Source organism: Protopterus annectens, chromosome 14.part0 (genome assembly GCF_019279795.1).
Source record: "Protopterus annectens isolate FY-2018-M chromosome 14.part0, PAN1.0, whole genome shotgun sequence".
Classification (NCBI taxonomy): domain Eukaryota; kingdom Metazoa; phylum Chordata; order Ceratodontiformes; family Protopteridae; genus Protopterus; species Protopterus annectens.
This window is the reverse complement of record NC_056748.1, coordinates 501198590-501224832: the sequence shown is the minus strand read 5'-3', so window position 1 is coordinate 501224832 and position 26243 is coordinate 501198590. Positions and strand designations below refer to the sequence as shown.

General features: G+C 31.1%; 1 protein-coding gene across 1 annotated transcript in view; it reads left to right on the top strand.

The window, feature by feature from the left end:
• Positions 1-712: 712 nt before the first annotated feature.
• The window catches only part of OGA (O-GlcNAcase), a gene marked incomplete at its 5' end in the record, with an annotated part of 1599409 nt that continues 1573878 nt past the window's right edge, over positions 713-26243 (top strand). The window contains 1 exon segment of the mRNA XM_044056260.1: positions 713-764. Within this exon segment, the coding sequence (XP_043912195.1) occupies positions 713-764 (52 nt within the window).

Here is a 26243-nt window from a genome sequence, read left to right as displayed (position 1 = left end):
AACTAGTAACTGAATTTTACTAAAACTGTCAGACTTAATAGCGCATATCTATTTTCTTTTTTTTCATTCATTGCTGAAGTTAAGCTGTTGGTCAGTGTGCTGCCATCTTGGAAGTCCCAAGAAAAGTTGCCCTTTGAGAATGAAAACCTCCATTATACCTAAAACGGTCTGTGATTTTTGCCTTGAACTGATAAAGTGGGTCAGAAACATGTAAGTAGTTATGGTTGTCATGTATGGACGTTCCACACATGCACAGACATGCCCATGTCAAGTGTTGCTACTGCACCTTTTATTGTAATGACTTTTTTAATGAGCTGTAAAAGCTTTCGCTGTTGCAGTCTGTCTTGGCATGGGTACTTGAGCATTTGTGGGTTGCTCTGTTTTACTGAGAAGGCTGACTTTTAATGCCACTGTACAAGATTGCAGCCACACAACCTGGGGATGGTCTGTGCTGGAATGATGTGATAGAAGACGACGTCTGGTCAAGTGGAACTTTCCAGTCTTGTAAAAATTCTTGTAGCAGTAGTCTTGTTTTTATATATTTTTTCCTGTACAGTGTCACACAACTGTAAGAACTCATAACTTAATGTGTGTGCATGTTAATGTCAACTTTCATATGTCTTCCCTTATTTGAAACATTTTATTCTACTAATTTTAAATGATAAAATATGCACGTCGTTCATTTTTTTAAATGTTCGTTTTGTTTTAATAGGTTTCTATGGAAGACCCTGGACAATGGAACAGAGAAAAGAACTTTTTAGAAGGTATGAATATTGTGATTACAGTTTTTATTCTGTTTGTATAATCCTATTGAATGCAGTACATATAAAACTTGATTGATTGAACTGTATAGAAATGCATTTTAGTAAATACACCTAACATCTTGTGATTGATAAGTGATATCAACAGGACTAAGGTTTATGAACTTGTAGACTTCCTCAGCTTGTTAAGGAAACTGTTCACATTCTACAGTCCCTTCTCCTGTTCCCATAATGCATTTCAGTGCCATTCCTGTCTTGGTCTGTGCTGTAACACTCCACTTTGAATGTTTTAAATGGCTCTAGGTTATTTTTTGCAATTTTAACAAATTGTGTCAATTCAGTAAGCAAACTGCTTTTTTATCACATACATTTGTAACTCTTCCAGCTACGGTTTTCAAACTTGTAGGCCAACCTCCCCCACACACACACTTTTCCCTCTTTTGGGCCCATCTATCCTTTGATGCCTAAGAAATATGATTACATACGATCTCTTTATTATACTATAAAGTATAACATTTTATTCCTTATTTTTTGGTTGGCTTTTGGCAGTTACTAAAATGAATTTCTTATTCAAGAAGTTTACCTGCAGAAATAAAGTCCTGCTGCAGTAAAGGTGCAGTTGCTGTTTTCACCCTTCCTGTAAGCAATATAATCCGTTTAAACTGGCAATTTTGGAGTCAAATTTTACTCCCCTCATAAGTGGGAAGAACTAGTTAAGGCTATTCACATTTGAGAATTGATTTTTGGCAAAAGAAGAAATGGGATCATGTATGTTCATGCCAAAGTACTTGTTGCTGAAATCTGTGAACACAAAGCAACCGAAAAATATGAATCGCTGTAAAACTCCTAAGTAACCACTACAGCCTTCCATTCTTTCAGGATATTGGTATTTGTCAATAGAATGACGATGCACAATTTACACGTTACTGAGTGGAAAGTCTTTAGTTGTGCAGTTGTTTGAGTCAAAATTTGACGAGTTTTGAAACATTTTGCTTGTAAAGAAGTCTGTTTTAGGTTCACTTCATCCTAAGCTTTACCCTTCCTGTCATCCCGACCTTTTCAGGTTTGCAGAGGACCTATTGACTGGGAAGGTAGGCTCTATGCTTACCACTTAGTTGTTTTGAGAACACTGGTGCCTCAGCTGTGTTTCCCAGGCTGGAGATTAATAAAGCTTTCCTTTCAGTCTCTTCTCCTTGTGACACTTCAGAGGTTGCTGGTATCAGAGCTCAGAGGTTTTACAGGGCTCATTTTCAATAACCAAGTCTGTGACATTGTTGTCAGGGCTGTATGCCTTGGTGTCGATAGCTGTGTCAGAGTTTACTATCAGTATTTTTTTCTGGTACCATCATTACATATACTCGCTAAACTTTCAGCCTAGATGCTGAGGTGAAGGACCTGGGTGCTAGTGTTTGTATTTGGCTGTTTGGTGTCAATACTGATGTGTTCAGTCCTGCAATAGTCAGCACTTGATTTATTGATGCAGTGTCAGCTATTGATGTTTATCTTGTGGCGGAACCCACAAATATCTTTGCAAGGGATATCTCTGGTGCCTTGTACTGCCATAAAGTTGGCATTTGATTTGTCTATAGAATAGCCTTTTTTTGAACATTTCAGCCCTGCTACAGGGTAGAAATGCATGGCTGTTTGAAACCTTCATTTGATTTTTAACCCTTATACCTGTGCTTCCTTCTGTTCAGACTTCCTCCTCCTCAAGATGCTGAAGAGGGCACTTGCAAGAAGCAGACTAACTTCTGTCATTCCATCTTGGACACAATAGAAGTCTTTGTTGGTTCTGTTCAAGCAGCTTTATTTAATGCAAACACATCTTAATATAGCAATAACCCACGCCTGGGTGTGGGTAATGCTGGATTTGCCCACGGTTGGCGTGGCTTGGTCACGAGGAGGCGCAGTGGCCAAACAAAGCCAACCGTGGGTAAATCCAGCATTATACACACCCAGAAGTGGGTTATTGTTATACAATGACATTATTTAAGAAAAGAAATAATTACTTTTCTTAAATAATGGTATTGTATAATGCCTCCTTACTGCCCTTCCACAGCTGTCTGGTATTCTGCGGCAGTTCTGATGTACTGCGCATGCGTATGCCTACGCTGTACATCAGAGCTGTGGGCAAAAGGCAATGGAGAAAGCAAGATCTCAGTTGCTTTTTACTGTTTCGCTATGTTAAATGGGTTTAACATAGCGAGACAGCTGTAAAAAAAGCAACAGAGAATCTCCGTTGCTTATTTTAAAGCTGTGTCACTATGTTAAACCCATTTAACATAGCGAGTCAATTTTGAAAAAAGCAACGAAGAAAGCAAGATCTCCGTTGCTTTTTACAAACTGTTTCGGTATGTTAAATGGGTTTAACATAGTGAGACAGCTTTAAAATAAGCAACTGAGATCTCTGTTGCTTATTTTAAAGCTGTCTCGCTATGTTAAAATCCATTTAACATAGCGAGGCAGGTTTAAAAAAAAAAGCAATGGAGAAAGCAAGATCTCCGTTGCTTTTTACACACTGTCTCGCTATGTTAAAGGAGTTTAACATAGCGAGACAGCTTTAAAAAAAGCAACAGAGATCTCCGTTGCTTTTTTAAACCTGTCTCATGTTAAACTCCTTTAACATAGCAAGACAGTGTTTTAAAAAAAGGCTTATACTAATGGAAAAAGTCCGAGCTGACGGACCTTTTCCATGGAAGTGAATCGAACAACGTGCACGCTGACCAATCAGCGTGCACGTTTTGGAATATTAATGGGGGGGGGGGTCATGGTATAATAGATTACTTACTAACTTAAAGAATGTGTATACAAACTAACTGCAGGATTCATACATGCTTACTCTGGCTGCATTCTGAAATTGGCAATAGGTATGGCATATGCTTAGTCTTTATGCATGCACATTGCATCTTTGACATGCTTCTTAAGGATACAGTACACACAGTACGTGCACTCTGATCTACATCCTCTCTCGAAACAAAACATGCAATGTTATGAGTCTGACATGGAGAGACAGTTTTGTGTCATGCAGTTACACAGATGATATTGTACACAGTTTAAGTCCATGTTGCTGCATATTTCATATTGGGCTTGTATACTCATCCATATCGTGTGACATAAAACTGGGAATTGGACTTGGCAGCTGGAATGGTCTCTTAATTTTGATCAGTCTTTGAAGAGTCTGAAACCCCTTTGGGATTGGAGTCTGAGATAGTAACATACTCTGGGATGTAAACAACATTCGATTTGCTGTGAGATTGTCTGTGTCCTTCAAATGATATTGTGATGATGATTCTAGTACAGGGAATAAATGTCTGCGGTTCCTCCTGTACTCCATACCCTCAGATTCTTCAAGGTAGGATCTCTGCTCGGCACAGATGCCTGTAACTTCAGCAATCCTGTTGAAAGCTTTCATCGTTTGTATTCTTATTTTTCTCCTTCTCTCAATGGACGAAGAAATCTGTTTGACCACGACGTACCTTGTGCTTTATTTAATCAGCACGCTATCAGTTGGGTACATTTTTGCTTCAAAATATTTCTATTCTCTGTTTAATTATCCAGAAATGACATCTGTTGGCCGTCCGACTACTGGAATACTGAAAAAACACAGAGAGAGGCCGTTGAGGTCCAAAACTGCCGAAGCTTCTCCTAAGCCAGTCGCCAGTTCGCTGGTACTCTAGGCGCTTTCGCAGCCCCTGATACCTGCTACTTCTGATTCGCAGGCCTCTACTGAGACCCATTCGGAGTCAGATATGCCGTGAGATGCTTCACATATGGAACCCGCGGATGTCTCTACCATGGATGGCTGAGGGTGTTTTCAGGAATACAGATTTGCATATTAAACTGACTCCAGCTTCATTGCTAATGCCTAAATCTCGATCTGTCTCTAAAAAAAACCGACGCCCAGGCCACATGTTCAGGTCCCTTAGCCTAAAAAACAAAGTATCAAAATGGCTGAAGATTTAATTACTCAGGGTGGTCTCCCCAAGAGGCCTAGGATTGAATTTGACTATGAATCTTCTGAACAGGACTCTGTTTCTTCTGACTCTTTTAGTAATCTAGATTTGTCCATACCTACTTATGAGGACTCTGCATAGGATTCTATTCCCTCTGCTTCTCCACCTGAGGATTTCTTTTTTGGGGAAACTTTACATACTTTAAGGAAGCATTTCCACTGGGAAAGTCAGGGTTTCTCTGAATCCAAAAAGAGGGTTAGGGATTTCCTTCTTCCTCAGCATAGGCTTTTGGCTGTACCTCTTGTACTAGATATTGTGTTTTCCGAGTCCAGTATGGCCCCTGATTCCTTGCCTCCAGCCCCTAGCAAACCAGACCGGTACTACAGGGTTCCTGAATCCCACAAATTCCTTTTCAAAAATCTTGTTGCGGACCCTGAAACCATTTCTAAGGGGCCCAATGGCATTAAGGCTTCTACTGCTAAAAATCTTACCCCTTCTGATGGACTCCAGGGCGCTGGATAGATTGTGTAAAAATATTTATACTTGTGCAACCTTAGCAATCAGGGCTTTTAAACTGTCGATTCCATATGCTAAAATATCAACAGCATATCATGGGACTGCTTAAACAGAAAAGATGTTGATTTCTGACTGTACGGAGAATAAAGATTTGCAGGATTTATTGCATTCAGCTGAACAAGTTGGCAAACATACTTTGCAATGTGGTTTTGATTCTTTAGAGGCCTCTTGTAGGGCTGCTGTTACTGGGTCTGTGCTTAGAAGGCATGCTTGGCTTGACACATTCCCTGCCCGATCATGTTAAAGCAAAACTTTTGGATGCTCCTTTATAGCAGGATTGCTTATTTGGCAGTAAGGCTGAAGAAGATCTAAAAAAAGATGGAAGATAAAGCTAAATCTATGCAAACTGTGTGAGATTTCTTACAAGTGCAACCTCCTAGATTTAGTAGGCATTGGCCTACTAAGAACTGGTCCTTTCCAGCTCCTTCCAGAGCCACTAGGGCCAAACCCAGGCATTCCAAAAGCACCAGGTTTCAGTCCCAAGAGACTTTCAGAACTAAGCAATGGGGTACTTCCACTTCCAAATCTGGAAACAGCAAGGCACCACCCTATGGTAAACAGTCTCAGTGACTTCCCTTTGAAATTACCAAGCACTTGCCTCTTAGCCACCCCTTTAGGGGGACAACTGGCTCTTCATTCAAGAAACTGGCAACTTATAACCCAGGACGAATGGGTTTTAAATAGTGTCCCAGGCATATAGATTTCATTTCCCCACGCTGCCAACTCCAGATGGATGGCCAGACCTGCCCCCAAATCAGTGGGCAGAGGCTCAGAAACAAGTACTTTTCCCCTCCTATACATGGGGGCTATTCAGCTAGTACCAGAAGAGGAAAAGAGACAAGGTTTCTATTCCAGACTTTTCCTGGTACCAAGAAAAGACCAATCATGGTGTCCAGTTCTCGACCTCTCTACTCTAAACACCTTTCTGGACATTCCAAAATTCAAGATGCTGACTCTTCACCAGTTACTTCCTGTGCCAGGCAAGGATGCCTGTTGGGCAGCTCTCGACTTGAGAGGCTTACCTGCATATCGCAATCAGGGAATCTTGCAGAAGATTCCTATGCTTCAAAGCAGGCTGCATGCATTCAGTTCTCTGCACTGTCCTTTGGCTTGTCTACTGCGCCCAGTGTATTCACAAAGTGCCTGGCTCCAGTAGTTGCATTTTGCAGGCAAAGAAATATTCAGATATATTCTTACCTGGACGATTGTCTAATTCAGGCAGAAAACCAGGCCACTCTTCTAAAACATCTGGCATTTGTGTAAAGAGTTCTAACCTGCCTAGGGTACACCTTACATGAAAAGTAATCTCAACTGGTACCCTCTCAAAAAATTACATTCCTGGGTGCAAGCTTGAATACAACTGCCCAGATGGCTTTCTTTATGCCAGAAAAGCAAATTCATTTTGGTGACCTACTTCAAACAGGTGGCCACAAAAACTCTATCTGCAAGGCAAGTACTGCAAGCCTTGGGGTTCATGGCCTCGTGCATTCTTCTAATTCCATATGCAAGACTGCATATGAGGAAACTTCAGTGGTACTTAAGTTTATGAAGTCAACATTTGTCACAGCCTGGAAACAATGACTCCTATCATACCTTGCCTGCGCCAAGAGTTCCTATGGTGGGCAGAGGCCTGCCACCAGAACAAGAGACTGCCATTCACACCACTCCCTGCCGTCCATACCCTAACTACAGACACATCAGATAATGCATGGTGGGCTCATCTGGCAGGGAAGTGCATTCAGGGCAAATGGAGCCCAAATCAAATGCATCTTCATATCAATCAAAAAGAAATGCTAGCTGTACAGAATGCACTGACAGCCTTCAAGGACTACCCTCATCTAGGGCAATTGCTGATTAAGACGGACAACACCATGGTTATGTGGTACGTAAGCAGGGGGTGCACATTCCTATCCCCTCTGCAGACTAGCCTTGGCTTTGTGGGTCACTGCCTTGAGCTACCAAGTAGAACTACAAGCTCAATTCCTGCCAGGAAAGCAGAATGTTCTGGCAGACTAAGCAGAAATATCATGGACCCTCACAAATGGAAATTGGAACCACGGATTTTCAACATGTTGACATGCAAATGGGAGAGCCCAGACCTAGATCTTTTTGCCTCACCCCAGAACTACCAGTTGGACAGATTTTGCACAAGAACTCATCACAAAAAAGCCTGCAAAGTGGATGCTCTGTCCTTCAGCTGGAAAAACCTATCCGTATACGCCTTTCCTCCTCTGCCTTTGCTCACCAGAGTTCTACTAAAAGTCAAACAGGACAAACCAAAAATTATTTTGATTGCTCCAGACTGGCCTCACCAACACTGGTACCCACTCCTGCGCAGTGTCACACATTTTGCTGTGGCACCTGCCTCTGACAACGTTCCTTACTGTCTCGGCAAGAGAACCAAATTCTGTGCCCTCAGCTCCAAACATTGAATCTTGCAGCTTGGCTAATCCCTTAAATTCACCCTTAGCATCCCTCAGCAAACCTATGATGGGTGTTATTTGGGAGGCAAGAAGACCTAGTACTAGAAAATCTTATGCTGACAAATGGAAAAGATTCTGTGCCTGGAATTATTCTCGAGGGAGGAGCACAAAGAAAGTGCCCAATTTTTTCTTTTATAATTAATGAGATGTTTTTTTTTAAAAAAATTAGATTTATATAAAAATTTTTATTTCAAAAGATCAGAGGGAAAATAGAAAGATAAAGAGGTAGGGAAATTTATAGAAAGATTTTTAAAAAATTTTTTTTTGGAAAAAATTTTTTGATATAGATAAGTATGTATGGGAAAATTTTTTATAAAAAATTTTTATTTTAGAAAAAGAAATGGATTATGTGGTATGGGTATGATATGAAAAAAAGATTTTTTTTTAGATATTATAAAAGATTTATGGAAAAATTTAAAAAAAAAAAAAATATAAAAATTTTTTTATGGATTTAATTTTAAAAAAATTTTTGATTTTATTTTTTAAAATTTAAAAGATTTTATTTTTTTTTTAACTTTTTTTTTTTTTTATAAAATTTTTTTTTAAAAATATTTAAATATTTTCTGATAAAAATATATTTAATTTAAATTTTTCCTCTTTTTTTTTTATTTTTTTAAAATGTTATTTTTTTTTAATTTTTTTTTTATTTTTTTAATAAATTTTTTTTAATAATTTTTTTTTTTAAAATTTTTTAATTTTTATTTTTAAAAAATTAATTAATAATATAAATAAAAAATTAAAATATATATATATATATATTATATGTTTATATATATATATTATTATATTAAAATGTATTTTTATAAAATTTTTTGTATAAAAATTTTTTTTTTATATTTAAAAGTTTTTTTTTTTGTATATATATTTATATATATTTTATGTATTTTAAAAATATATTATTTTTTTTTATGGGGGTGATAATATATATTTTAAATTTAAAAATAAAAGAAATAAAAAAATAAATGTAATTAATAATGTTTAAATAAAAATGTTTTAAAAAAAAATAAAAAAAAGAAAAAAAAAAAATTTTTAAAAAAAATTAAAAAATTTTTAAAGATAATTTTTATATATATATTTGTTAATTTTATTATATATATATATATATATAAATTTTTATTATATATATATATATATATATATATCTTAAAATTTTATATATATTTTTAAATGTTAAAATAATATATATATATATATATGTTTTATAATATATAAAATTTAAAATATTTTATAACATATAACCAAAATTTTATAATGTATATATATTAATAATAAGTTTTTATAATTTTATAATTTTTATATTAAAATATAATATATAATATATATATAATATATATAATATGGTTTTTTTGGTTAAAATTTTATATATAGAAAATTTATATAATATATGATATTACAACATATAATTAAAATTTTATATATATATATAATATATGCAAAAAATATAATTAAAAATAATAATAATATGTAATATATATTTTTATAATATAAATATAATATTTATAATAAATACATATATATATATATATATATGTTATATATATATATGTATGTTTTATATATATATTAAAAAATATATATATATATATATAATATATTATATATATTTTAAAATGTATATTTTAAAGATTTTAGATATTATTATATATATGATATGTATATTTTATATAATATATGTATTATATATATATATATATATGTTATATATATATATATATTATGTATTATATATATATATATATATATATATATATATGTTTTATATATATATTTTAAATAATAATATATATATATTGTAAAATATATATATATATATATATATATATATATATATATGTATATATATATAATATTTTTTTATAATATATAATATATATATATGATTATATGTATATATATATATATATTATAATATTAATTTTAGATATGTTTATATAATATATATATATATATATATATATATATATGTATGTGTATATATATATATATTATGTTGTGTTGTTTGTGGGGTTGTATTATATATATATATATATATATATATATATATATATATATATATATATATATATATATATATTATTTTATATATATATATATATAATATGTTTTTATGTATATAGAAAAAATAATAATATATAATATGTATATATGTAGTGTATATATATATATAAAATATATATATAAAATAAAAATTTATAATATAGATATGTTAATTTTGATTTTAATATGATTATATAATATTAAAATTTTTAATTTTGATTATAATATTTTTATATAGAAAATGTATATATAAAATGTGTGATGATGATATATATATATTTTGTGTGTGTTTTTTATAAATAATATATAAAATTTTGTGTATATGTGTATATATAATATATATATATATATATATATATAATATTATTTTATGTGTATTTTTATTTTAATTTTTTATAATAATATATTATAATATTAATATATGTGTGTTTAATATAAATATAATTTTTTTTTAAAATAATTATATAAATATATATATGTGTGTTATAATTAAAAAAATAATTTTATAATTAAAATAAATAATATTTTATAAATTATATATTATATATAATAAAAAATTTTTAATAATTTTAAAATGTGTGTTTTTGTGAATATAAATAAATAAATATATAAAAAAAAATATGATTTGTATAAAAAATATAAAAAAAAAAAAAAAAAAAAAAAAAAAATATTAAAAAAAAAACAAACATTATATATAAAATATTATTTAATAAATATTATTATTAATAATAAAAATATTATATTTTTTAATTTTGTTGGGATATATAAAAATATTATTTAAATGATTTAATGAATTTTATAAAATATTATTGTGTTTTTGTGTAAATTTTAATTGAATAAAAATAATAAATATTATAAAATAAATAGTGGTGTTAAATAAATATTATATATATATTTTTTATTATTGTAAAATTTTAAAATAATTATATAAAAATTATATTGGGGGTTTTGAAAAATTTTTTAAATATAAAAAAATTATGTGTGTTGTTTTTAAATAATAATATATATATATAATATTTTATTTTTTATATAATAATATAATAAATATATTTTTTTGTGTGTATTTTTAAATAATATAATAATATATATTTAATAAATATAATTTTTTTTATATATATATATATATAAAATTTTTTTTTTTGTTGGTTTTATATAATAATAATATTTTTTTTATTTTTGGTTTTTTAATAAATATTTAAAAAATAATATAATTTTAAATAATTTTTGGTTTGAAATTTTTAAAAAATATAATATTAATATTAAAAATATATGTGAAAATAAATATTAATAAAAAAAATATTTTTAAAATAAAATATATATAAAAATTATTATGAAAAAATAATATAAAAAATATATGTGTTTTATAATATAATATATATAAATATTTATATATATATAATATAATATATTTTTATGTTAAAATATAATATTTATATGTGTGTGTTAATAATATATAAAATATATATATATATATATATATATATATAATTATTTTGTTTTTGTTATAATATTTTTATATGTATAATATTTTAATTAATATATATATGTGTGTATTTTATAATTTTTTTAAAATATTAAATAATATAATTATATATATATATTTTTGAATAAAATAATAATTTTAATTTTTAAAAATATAATATATAATATATTATATAATAAAATAATATTGTGTGAAAAAAATATAATAATATGTGTTTTTTATATATAATATAATATATATGTGTTATATATATATATATATTATATATATGTGTATTATATATAATATATATATATATATATTTTAATAATATTTTAAAAATATAATTTATTATATATATATATTTTAATATAATATATATATTTTTTATAATATATATATGTGTGTGTGTGTGTTATAAATAATAATGTGTGTTTGGGTTTTTATAATATATAATTTTTATTTTTTGATATATAATATTTTGTTTTTGTGTATAATAATATAATAATTTTAAAAATAATATATGTTTTAATGTTGTTAATAATTTTAATAAATGTATATTATAAATTATTATATATTATAAATATAATATAAATATTTTTTAAATAATTTGTATATAATGTAAATTTAAAAATAATAATTAAAATAATATAATATAATATAATATGTAATTTTTTAAAGATAATATATAATAGGATATTAAAAATATATATATAAATTAATATTTTTTATTTTATATATATAATAAATATTTTATATTAAAAATTTTTATATTAAATGGTTTGGGAAATTTTTTTTGGAAAATTATAAAGGTTTTTATTTTGTAAAAATATAATATAAATATATATAAATTTTTTTTAAAATATATAAATATAAAAATAATATAATATATACATATTTTAAAAATATATATATATATATAATATTATAAATATATATGTTTATATTGTATATTTTATTATATGTTTATATTATATATGTATATTATATATATTTATATTTATATATTATATATTATATTTTATGTGTGTATTGTTGTAATATATTTTTATATTAAAATTTTATGTTTTTTATTATGTATGTGTGTATGTGTTATTTTATATATATATATATATATAATTGTGTTTATATGTTTTTATGTTTTATATTTTAATATATATTGTATATTTATGTATATATATTATATTATTATATTTTATATATGTTTATGTATATATAATATATTTATTTATATATTTTATGTATATATATAATTAAAATTTATGTTTTAAAATGTATATATATTTTAAAATTAAAATTATATAAAATTGTTATTATATGTTTTAATTTTATATATGTATATTTGTATATAATATATATATATTAAAATTTATATATATATTTTAAAATATAATATTTATGTAATATATATATTATATAAAATACATATATTATGTTTTTGTTATATATTTGTTTGTTATATTTTAAAATATATATAATATATATAATTTTATATATATATATATATATATATAATATATATATTATATGATATAATAATATATATGTTTTTGTATTATTTTTATATGTGTTTTATATTTTTATGTGTGTAATATTTTTATTTTATATATTTTTATTTTATATATTTTTATTTTTATATGTGTTTTTTAAATATATAAATTTTTAAATATATTTTTATATATTTTTATATATTTTTATGTGTATTATATATATATAATATATATAATGTTTTTTTTTATATATTGTATATATATGTGTGTGTGTTTTGTTTTTAAAATTATGTGTTGTATATATATATATATATATTTTTTTATGTGTGTGTTTTATATATATTTTTGTTTTGTGTGTGTGTAATATATTTTTATATATTTTTTATATATATATATATTGTGTTTTGTATATATTTTATATATAATATATATATAATAATATTTTTTGTTTTGTTTTTTAAAATATATATTTTATTTTATTTTTAAAAATATATTATATTTTTTGTGTTTTTTTATTATAAATATATATAATTTTTATAAAATATATATATATATATATAATATAATATATGTAAATAATTTTTGATAATTTTTTGTGTGTGTTAAAATAAAAAAAAAAAATAATTAAATTTGTGTGTGTATAAAAAAAAATATATGGTTTTGTGGTTTTGGGGTTTTTTTTAAAAAAAAAATATTTTTTGGTTTTGGAAATATATATTTTTGTTAATATAATAAAAAAAAAATAAAAAAAATTTTTTAAATATATAAATTAATAATAATAATATATATATAATATTTTTGTATTTTTATGTAATAAATATATATATAATATAATATATATAATATATATATAATATTTTTTTTTGATATAAATTTATATATATAATAATAATAATATATAATAATATATAATTTGTGTATATATAATATATAATATATAATGTATATAATTTTATAATATAATATAATATATATTATTATATATATAATAATTTTTAATATTTAAAATATAATTTATATATTTAATAATAATGAATTTTGTGTATATTAATTTATATAATAATAATAATATATGTTTTTATTGTGTGTGTAATATAATTATAATATTTAAATATATATATATATAATATATAATAATATGTAATATTATATATTTTTTAATAATGGTTTTATTTTATTATAATTATTATATATATTATATAATATATATATATAATAATATTTTTTATAATTTTAATATATAAATAATAATATTAAAAATAAATAATATGTTAAAATTTATAATAATATATGATTTATATACATAATAATATATATATATAAATATATAATAAATAATAATATAATATAATTATATATATATAAATATGTTTTAAAAGTGTAAATAAATAATATATATATATAGATTATATTATATATATAATATATATATATAATATATAATATATATATAAATATTAATGATGATAATATTGTATAAAATAATAATTTATATAAATATAATTATAATATATAATATTAATAATTTTTAAAATATTATATAATATAAATATATAATTATAATATAATATTTTTATATAATTTTTAAAATATATAAATATATATATAAATATAATATATAATATATATTATATATATATTAATATATTATATATAATATGTATATTTGTAATATATATATATATATTATATATATGTTATATATTATATATATATGTTAAAATTAATATATATAATATTAGTATGTATTATATAATATATATATATATATATATATAATATAATATATAATATTTTTTATATTATATATATGTATGTATATAATTTTATATATATATATATATATATAATATAATAATATATAATGATAATATTAATATATTAATTTTAATAATAAAATTTTATATGTTTTATATAATTTTATTATTATTTATTATATATATATGTATGTGGGGAAAATTTTATTATATGTATTAATAATATAAAAATTTGTATAAAAAATAATTATATAATGTATATATATATTATTATATATTATGATATTTTAAAAATAATTATATTTGTTTTGATGTAAAATATATGTATAATTTTTGTATATTTTATGTAATATATATATTATATATAATGTGTGTATATAAAAAAATATTATTGAATAATATAATATATATAATATTTTTATAGATAATAATTAAAAAATATTATTATATATTAAAAATATATTATGTATATTATATAAAAATATGTATATATAATATTTTAAAATATAATATAAATATGTATTTTATATATTTAAATATATATTAAAATTTTATATGTATTTTATATATATATGTATATATATATATTATATATATTATATATACTATATATATATATATATATATATAATATATTTTTTTAATATATTGTATATATATATATGTATATAATATATATATATAATATATATTTTATATATTTTAATTTTAATATATATATATGTATATATATATTTGTATATATATATATATATATATATATATATATATATATTTTATATATATATATATAATATATAAAATATATTTTAATGTATATATATATATGTATATTTTTTATATATATAAAATTTTATATTTTATATGTATTAAAATTTTAGTGTATTATATTTTAAAATTGTATAATTTTATATTTTTATATATTTTATATATTTTAATATGTTGTTGTGTTGTGTTGTTGTATATATATATTTTTAAAATATATAATTTTATATATATTTTTATATATATTGTTGTTATTATATTAGATATTTAATGAAAATTTTAAAAATATATATGTAAAGGTTATATGTTTTATATTGAAAAAATAATAAAATTTTTAAAAATAAAAATTTTGTTAATTAAATTTTAAGGAATAAATTAAAAATTAATATGAAATGAAAAATAAATTAATTTTATGGTAATGTAAAATGTATTTTGTATAGTTTTTTTTTTGAAAAGTGTGTAAATATAATATGGTTTTGTAAATATATTAAATTTTTTTTGATTTAATATGATTATTTTGGTTTGTATATTGGGATATTTATATAAATTTTAAAAAAATTTTAAAAATTAAAAAAATGGTGTTTGTTAAAAATTTTATTAATAAGTTTTTGGGTTAAAGTTTGGGAATAATATAATAAAATTTTATTTATTAAATTTATAAATCTTTTTTTTGAATTTAATTATTTATTATAAAATAAATTAAATTTTTGGGGTTTTAAAATTTGTTTTCATCTTAAAAATATTAAAAAATATAAGAATTTTAATTAATTTAATTAAGGATTATTTAAATTATTCATGTTGTAAATTTTTTTGTTTAAAGTATTTAAAATTGTTAAAATAAATAATATGTATTATTAAGGATAAAATTTCTTATTATGTAAAATTATTAAATTTATTTAAAATTAAACTTTTTAAATTTAGAAAATTTGGGGAAAATTTATAATGAATTTATCCTTCAATTTTTAAAATTTTTTGAATTTTAAAAAAAAAGTTTTTCTATAATATGTATTTTTCAATTTATTTTATTAATTTAACATTTTTTATTTATTATTTTTTATTAACCGTTTTAAAATTCAGTTTTTCTTTTGTGATAAATTAATTATTTTTTATAATAATTTTTATTTGTGTGATTGGAATTTTTTGTGGGTTTAATTAATTTTTAATTTTAAATAAATAAGTTTGTTAAATTTAATTGAAAAATATAATTTAAAAATATTAAAAATTAAATATTAAATTTTTAAATAATTTTTTTTTAAAATCCTTTCCCGACCCAAAAAAACCTGTAAAGGCCCTTTGGAACCCCATAAAAAAAAACATCTATACAAAACTTTTTTAAAGGGATAAAAGAAAATTCCCAAAATTTGAACTTAAAAAAACAGATCCAATCATGCATACAACTTTTAACTCATGCCTAGGAAACGTTGTAGAAGCTTGAACATTGTTTGGTGCTGACATCTCAAGAATGGCTGCTTGCTTGGTCGGATCTGGTTTCAAACCAATACTGGTAAACAAATGACCTACATACGTAACTTCTGGAAGTCTGAATTTACACTTCAGAGGATTGAGCTTCAAATTGACTTCACGTGCTCCATGTAGAACTTTCTTTAAGTTTCTGTCATGCTCCACTTCACCATTGCCTCCAACCAGTAAATAATATGCTATTATGGCTCAAGGATAACCCGAAAATGTGCTCCATTGCATGCTGAAAGACTTCACTTGCAGAATTTATTCCAAATGGCATCTTTGGGAGTCTGTATCTACCAAATGGGGTACCAAAAGTGGTTAGTAATGAGGATTTGCGATCAAGCTGCACTTGCCAACATGAACTCTTTGCACCTAAAGCAGAAAAAAGTGGCTTTCTGTATCAGAGCTGCGACCTCTTTGTGCACATTGGGTGATGCTCTCTCTCTCTCCAATACTTTCAGAGCTCTTAGGTCAATACATACTCTGATTTCATCTGAGCCTTTTTTGTGAGCTGCCACCATAGATGACACCCATTCAGTTGTTTCTGTAGCTGGATAAATTACACCTTGTATCGTTTTATCCAACTGAGCCTGGACTTTATTCTGTGTATCTATCGGAACTTTTCTTGCTGGTCTGACCATTGGAGTGACCTCTGGGTCTAACTTTGTAGAATACACCACTGGAAGTTTGCCAAACCTGTCATTGAAAACATCATCATACTCTGAGAAAATAGCTTCAGAAACATTAGCACTCCGAGATGCACTTATGGAGCTACTTTCAGAATGAATCTTCTTTCTTTTACCAAACTCTTTCAGACCCAATAAAGACTGTACTGGCCTTTGGACTATATAGAATAACTGTTAACAGCTCTTTGCCAAATAACATGAAAGCATCACTGAACCTTCAGTTTGAATTTCTTCACCTCCATAAGCAACAAGTTTCACACTACTGGTTACATATCTCTTGCAAATGTTTTTGATGTAACATTAAACTTCGAACCGGTATCTACTTTAAGCTCTCTGGATTTACCATTTGTCCGGACAGTACAAAATACTTCGCTGTTTGCCAATTAATTTACTGCATCAACTCTTTTACCAAGCACTGATATACCATCTACATAGAAAGCTGACTGTTGTCTCTACTTGATCTGCACAACTTTTGAAATGGTTCCTTTTTTTACACTTGTGACACTGCTGACCAAATGCTAAACATGTCTTCCTTTTAGACTCATGATTTGCACCACAATTGCAACATTTGACAAAGTTGGACTTTGGTTTAGCTGACTCACGTTTGTACTGCACTGAGGGTGCTCCTTTTAACTGCACTAGCTTTAGAACCTGCTGGAAAGCTACGTGGTTTCCCTGGCGAGCTGTCAGGGGCTGTGGCTACCATGTGCTTAGGTCTACTTCTGTTTGCCACGTGTTGCATACTGTCTGCATTTGCTCTGGACCCTGCTGAAATCATGCTCTTGTCACTTTCAAGGATACTTGTGTGGTTTTTCTGTCACTTCATGGATCTGACAAATCTCTATGGCTTTACTCAACATTAAATCAGTCACGAAGCAAGATCTTTATCACAGCAGGACTATTAATACCACACTCGAGCCTGTCCTTTAACTCCTTTAAGTCACCAGACAGACTCATTTTAGCTTTTTCTCGCGTCCGTTATGTAAGCTGCAAAAGTTTCCCCTGGCTTCTGATCTTATGTAAAACAAATGCCTCTAGTGTAATTTTTGGGGGTTTACAGATTTCTCTGAATTTGTGCTTCAAACACTAGATTCTTCGCTTGATTCAGCTTGTACAACAATATGACTGTTTTTACCTTCTTCCTCGTATACTGCTGGTGCATACACAAATAAACACTCTCTCTCTCTCTCTCTGACCTCTGACTCAGCTTGGTTTAACAAAATGATTGCCTTGGTGCGTGCATCTTTATCTGAATAAGCTGCTTGTATAAAAATATGGTACTCTTGCACAAATACCACCAATTATCTGCAATATTCTGATCAAATACAAGTGGTAAGGGATTTTAAAATCCGTCTGCCATAACACATCATTGAGGGGTTTTGCAAATAAGCAGACACGCACACACATGCACACACACGCGCGCGCACACACACACACTGGTATTTGTAACTTTGTGCCTCTGAAATAATCCTGTTGGGTGTTACTGCAAAACGAGACTCTCTGACACTGTAACACTTTTACTCACTTTATTGCAAGAAATCACCTCTTTATCAGTGTAAAGAAACTGGTCTGTAATTGATATTCGAGCGGCACAAAGAGTTCGAATCACTAAGTTATCGAACTTTAGTGATTGAACGGCTTAAATGATGTTCCCGATATATCCATAAAAAAGCAATGTGTAAAAAAAAGTAAAGGGTTTAGAGTTTACAGGGCAACCCTTTCTCCACCCCCTCCCTCCACCCACCCCACATCCCCGCTTCTATTTTAAATAGAGGCTCAAATCCAAGATTGCGCTACAGTGTAAGAAATGGGAAATTCTCCATTTCCACACTGTAACACACTCAAGTGCCATCTCGGAGTTGGTATATTCAAGTAGCTGGGGGTGTGGAGGGGTGCAGGGGGGCTTGCCCCCTACTTAAACCCTTTACTTTTTCTTTTTATTTTTTAAATATTCTTTTTATAGATATTCTAACATTTAAGCGTTCAATCACTAAAGTTTAAAGTTTGTTCTTTAGTGATTCGAACTTTTAAGCATTTGAATATCTAATATAGACCCTAAAGAAACGTATCAAACAACTGCACGATGCAAGTCTCTCCGCAACTAGACTTTGCAAAATAAGACTCTAGGGCACTGTGATGCTTCTAAAATTATCTTGCTAAAGTAACTTATTTTAAGAAGCATTTCAAACATCTTCACGATACAAATGAACTGGGCAGGAGAAGCTCAGAGTCTATAACATTTTGAAGTAATTGCACTTTGGAAATTGAAGACAGCACACTGAAATCTCCCCAAAATGGCGGTACCTTGCTAGGCAACTCTCTACAGTGCAAGAAACTCTCTCTAATGGTGGCACTTTGTGAATAGACACCAGCACAAGAAACTTTTCAGAATGCCAACTACTTTGACTGTACTTGATGAAATAGTTGCACTTTACACACTCACATTCTTTGAAATACATACACAGTAATAAGCACAAACTGTAAGCACTTTACACACTTTGAGATGCTTCGAATAACTAGTTATGCCCTTAATACAGTACGAAGTCATAGTTATTCAACTTGCCTATGAACCTATAAGAAACACAGTACCTTGCTTTATTTATGCTCAATATGCCCTTTTTTGCCCTTATATTCGTTGTGCTTATTTAATCTCTTTTCATGCCCATTGTACTTTTCTTGGGCTCATTTTGCCCTTAAACATGCTCGTTTTGTCCTTAAATATACTTTCGTTTGCCTACTGATAATTATTTTTGTTTAACATCAGTATTTTTGACATTTCCTTCGTTAAGAAACCTTTAAGCTCCTCTCAGCTTATTTGGTTTATTGCTCTTGTAATGCTCAGAACACCTTTTCTTTTTGAAAGTAGTAGTTTGTGAGTTTTCTCATTACCTTTGATTTTTTCTGGCCCTTTACCATTGCTCATTTCTCTTAATTTACCTTCACTGTAATACTCTGCATCTCAGTGCCAGTCTTGATTCCCTGCGATCCGGTTCTGATACCATGTTGCTCTCCTGTCACAGGCTGTCGAAAAGTGCTTCATGGGTTTTGTTCAAGCCAGTTTTATTTTATACAAAGCGCATCTTAAAAGGACAACAGTTGGATTTTATTATTAATTGCTCAACTTCTGTCTCTCTTTTTTTCCCTATTTACTCTTCCTGCTATGAATAACCAACAGTGAAGCATTCATTATTTTAAATTGACTGTTTCATCCCACTAGAATGGAATCTTACTGTACCAGGTTGGTTTCACTTTCAAAAAACTTTTGTCCCACCTATTAAAGCTTTCTGCAGTCTCCAATTCACTGATGATGTTATCGGCCACTAAATACAGATGATAGTTTTCACAGCCATTTCCCTCCCCAAACTGACATCACTACTGTCCTAAAAACCCACTCAGGCTGTGATGTCACAGATCCCTGTTCCTTCCCCTACCCATACAGAAAGTAAAGGCTAGAACAGGGAAAACGGTATGTGAGTTAAGTCTCCTGCTGTAAACTGTCAATCACAGCGGGGAACAACGCAAATTACCCTTAGCACTTTGACAGTTAGGGAAGTTAGTGTGAAGGGATATGGGAGATCAACGTAGTACAATTCAGGCTTAACAAAAGACCGCAGTTTAGCCATTATAAAAAGCTGCAGTAAAAAGCATTTTGAAAGTCTGTTTTGTGGCATTTGCACTGTTGTGCTTTAAGTAGTCATTGAATGGCATGAAATGTTACTTAAACCTAACTGACAAAGACTGCAGTGTATGCATGTAAAATCAATGCAGTGACAGGAGCTTTAGGAAGAAAGAGGTCTGCATGATGTAATGTTTTACAGACAAGCACTGCATTGTGGGATACGTACAGGCAGACTAAACTATCAGAATTACTTCAGTATGCCAGACTCTCTGTGGTCACACTCAGAAATTATGTATAAAAATATTTAAAAACCTGTAAATAGTGCCAGAGTGGTGTTAAAATGTAGGAAATACCAAATTATGACGAAATAAACATTTTTTTTTTTTTTAGTCTGTGGGTGTGGTTCTCCTTTAATAGAAGATTACTCACTTTAACTTAACTTGTTTACAAACTACCTGTGCAGGATTCATACATGCTTAATCTCTGGCTGCATTCTCAATATGACACTAGGTATGGCACGTGCTCAGTTTTTATACATTAACGATGTCCTTCAAGAATGCAACTGTAGTCATAACATATGGATTGTCCTGCCTCAGGCAGCCCTCGGTTGGCCGGATTCCAAAGTCTGAGTCCGGCGTCGGCTGGTGTCGCCTCCTCTCCGACGTCAGAACGGCTGGAGTATAAAGGCTTTGGCCGACGCCATCTTCTTCAGTCTTTCTTGCCCCCCCCCTTTTTCCCCCTTTTTTCCCCAGGGGGGGGAAAAAAAACCCCCGGGGTTTTAAAAGGGGGTTTTTTTTAAAAAAAGGGGGGCCCCCCTTTTTTTCCCCCCCCCGGGGGGCCCCTGGGGGCCCCCGGGTTTTTTTTTTTACCGGTTTTCCCCCTTTTTTGGGCCCCCGGGGGGCCGGGGGGGGTTTTTCGGGGGGGGCCCCCAAAAAGGGGAAAGGCCCCTTTTTTTTTTTGGGTTTTTTTTAAACCCCCCTTTTGGGGAAAAACCCCCCCGGGGGGGGGCCCCCCTTGGGGTGGTGAGTCGACTACTCAAGTCTGAGGCACTAGCCCAGATGCTTCAGAGCCCGACTCATCAGTCGGTGCCTGCCCCGTCCATCAACTCTTTCCTCCTTCGACTCTCTTGAGTTCGGGCCGGGTCGTCGGAACCGAGATCAGTGGTCACCTTGGAGCCGAGACAATTGTCTTCGGCTCCGCTGCCGCTCCATTTTCTTCCATGGAGGAATCTCGGCGCCGGACTTCGCCGGCTCGAGGGGTGAGTGGCATCGACCCTTGTCCGACCCTCTCCCTCTCGGTGCTTCGGCGCTGGTGAGTTCGGCTCCGACATCGCCTCGGAGCCATCACTGTCGGTGCCGAGGGGGTCCTTAGCTCCTCGGAGCGGGGACCTCTGGCTCTGCCTGACAGGGGTGCTTTCGAGGTCATGCGGAGTGTGTTAGAGCCTGGCTCTACTCCACAGTCGGCTCCGTCAGCCCCTCCCTCTATGCTGCCTCAGGTAAGTGGACTCACTCCTCATCCCGGACCGCAGAGAGCCAACTCCTCAAGAGCTCCCTTTGGGATTTCATCCTCTTCCGAGGCCTCTCCTGATTTGGCAGAAGAGCCCCTCGGAAGAGGAAGTGCAAGAGGAAGCACATTGACTCACCTGAGTCTATCACTGACACAGATCTGGATGATTCTGAGGGTTCCCCGTTCCCCTTCTGAAGATGTCTCATTTGCAGACATTCTGGAGATCCTAAACAGAGGGGAAATTGGCCAGCCCTCAACCCTTCGGAGGACTAATCTGTGTATCTTGAGGCTTTGGCTCTCGGCCCTTCCACCTCCTGGGTGTCCCCCTTGACCCCCTCATGCAGGTGGTTGCTAAAAGGCATGGACGGCTCCTGATTCAGTGGACCCCACTCCCAGGAGGCCCTCCAAATTCATCACAGCTCCATCAGACAAGGAATTTTTATCAAAAGGAGTCTCTCTGGATGCTATGGTGGTAGCTGCCGCCACAAAGAAGGAACTGGCTGATCCTTCAGTGCCTGTCCATCCACCTAACAAGGAATCTAGGTCCATGGGTAGGTACGGAAGCGGATGTTCTCCTCAGCGACATTTACTATGCGTTAAGCTGAATTACCTGTGCCATTTCTCTCGTCTTCAAAGGGACTTGATCCAAGAGGCGAGTGAAATGCTGAAGGACCCTACAGCTACGGGTTCCAAGAGAAAATGAACACGCAGCTAGCTATCCTTAATTCTATTTCCAACTCCTCCATGCGCCTCTCTTATGCGGCCGATGGAGCGAGCAGAGCAGGAACAGGGGTAGCCTTGCGAGGCACGCCTGGATGCGACTATGCAATTTTGAACCTTTCAAGACGTCTTTCACGAACTCCCTTTGATGGATCATCTCTGTTTGGTCCACAAGTGAAAGAAACCCTGACTAGGTGCGAGACTGATGGCAAGACCCTTTCTGCCGCCGGAGTCCGTTTTCTACTCCTTCTAGGCCTTACCCCAAAGGCCAGAAGGGGAAAGATGTGGTTCCGTAAACAATCTCAAGGGACTTAAGCCTGACGACAGAGTCGGTTCCCGCCAGAGGCAGAGGGGGAACAACAATGGTAGATGTCGCCCTAGAGGCAGAGGGGGTCCGCAGAACCAGGGCAATCGAAACGCCCTCCGATAAGCCCTTTCAGCATCCCTGAGGTGTTGCCCGACTGCCCATCTTCGAGGCAGTCGGGGAAGATTGTCACTGTACCCAGAAGCCTGGCTATCCTTGACACAAGACAAATGGGTACAGTCCATCATTTCGAAGGTTATTCTATTCCCTTTCTTCGTTCTCCAAATCAGTCAAAAATCCTTCCAGATGTTCCACCCGCTCAAAGGGATATAGCAGCTTTGGAAATTTCAAAACTGCTTGCAAAAGAGCTATTCAGCCAGTGCCAGCAGACCAACTAGGATCCGAATCTACTCAAGGTTCTTTTAGTTCCAAAGAAAACAGGGGACTGAGACCAATTTTGGATCTCAGTATCTTGAACAGATCGGTCAAGAAAACAAGATTTCGGATGGTCACGCTGCAATCCATTCTTCCCCTATTGGGAAAAGGAAACTGGATGTGCTCTATAGACCTTCAGGACGCGTACTATCACATAAAAATGAACAGACGCTTCAGGCTGGGAACCAGTCATTTTCAATTCAGGGCCCTGCCCTTTGGTCTCACCACTGCCCCCCGGGTGTTTACCAAATGCATGGCAGTGGTAGCTTCTCACCTGAGACGACAGGGATTCCAGGTGTTTCCATACTTGGACGACTGGCTCCTCACAGCTCCCACCAAGCATCTCCTTCTGATAGCCAGAGATTACACTTTTCGCGTCTGTCAAAAACTGGGTATCTCAATAAATTGCGAAAAGTCTGTTTTGTCGCCTTGTACTATTACCTACATAGGCAAACTTAGATACTGTAAACATGTCTGCAACACTAACGAACCAAAGGATATCAGACATTCAAAATTGGTATCACTACTTCTCAACAACAACAGAGCCAAAGCCAGGTTAGTTCTAAAGGTGTTGGGAATCATGGCAGCGGCCATACCTCTCCTTCCATTGGCCAGATACCACATGCGGATCCTTCAGTGGATGCTTTTTCTCAATGGTCATACCAGGAACTTCCAATGTCTCACACCATTATGATCACGCAAGCATGCAAGCATCTCATGTGGTGGATGTCTTCCCCAGCTCCTGTTGGGAGACCATTTGTTCCACCTCCTCCGGTTGCTACTCTGACAACGGATGCCTCCTGATCGGGTGGGGGCATTATCAGGGCAGGACAGTCCAGGGCACATGGCAACCAAACGAATGCCACTTGCACATAAATGTTCTGGAGATGAGAGCAGTGCTTTTAGCGTTGCAAGCCCTTCAAGACTCTCTTCCCTTGGGAACGATTGCAATCCAGACAGACAATATGTCTGTAGTGTGGTACATCAACAAACAAGGCGGAACCAGATCATACCCCCTGTGTCGAGAAGCACTCAGACTGTGGCAATGGGCGATTTCTTCTCAGCGTTTTCTGATAGCAACGCACATCCCGGAAGTCCAATCACATTGCGGACAAGTTGAGCAGAGCTATTCTCATGCCTCACGAGTGGTCTCTGAAAGACTCTGTAGTGAGAGAGATTTTTCTCAAGTGGGGTCAGCCTTGCTGCGATCTTTTGCTACTCCCCAAAACAGCAAGTGCAGAGAATACTTCACTCTATTCCCTTTACCAGGCCAACCCAGCAGGGACGCTAGTCCAAGTTTGGCCCGGGACTTCTGTATGCATTTCCTCCTTTCCCACTGATCTCTCAAGTAATACAGAAAGCTATCGCTCAGAAGGCCTCATTGATCCTCATTGCTCCTTACTGGCCTCGCAAGTGTGGTTCCCCTTTCTGCATCGATTTCTTTTGAGCGACCGTGGAATCTGGACCTAGTTCCAGATCTTTTGATCCATCAGTCGGGTCAGTTTCATCGCTCCTCCCCTCTCTGAACCTCACTGCTTGGTTCCTCCACTTCCAACCGTAGCCAGGCTTCCTCAATTATCTCACTCTGTTAGAGATATTTTGATAGCTTCCCATAAATCTTCCACTCGAAAGATTTATTTGAGTAAGTGGAAACGCTTTTCATATTGGGCACAAGGAAAGGACATAGATCCTTTCACCGCTTCCATCCAACTAGTCCTTGATTTTCTTGCTGAACTCTTCCATGCAGGTTCATCTCCATCTACTCTTAAAGTTCAATTGGCAGCTATTTCTAATTTCCATGTGGGTATTTCTGAATCTGCCCTAATGTCCCACAAACTCTGCAAAGCCTTTTTGAAAGGAGTTTTTCTTCTCAGACCTCCTGTAAGAAATCCTCCTTCTCCTTGGGACCTAAATTTAGTTCTTGCTTCTTTGATTCTTTCCCCTTTCGAACCTGCAGCTTCATGTTCCTTAAAGTTATTATCATGGAAAACTCTCTTTCTGGTGGCTATCACATCAGCTAGAAGAATTTCAGAACTTCAAGCACTCAGTTGTCGTTCTCCTTACCTTGTGTTCCATAAGGACAGAGTTTCCTTACGAACTAACCCGTCCTTTTTGCCTAAGGTGGTTTCAGCATCAAATCTAAACCAATGCATTGACCTCCCTGTCTTTTTCCCGGAGTATTCAAATAGGTCTGAACAAAAATTACACTGTCTGGATGTTCATCG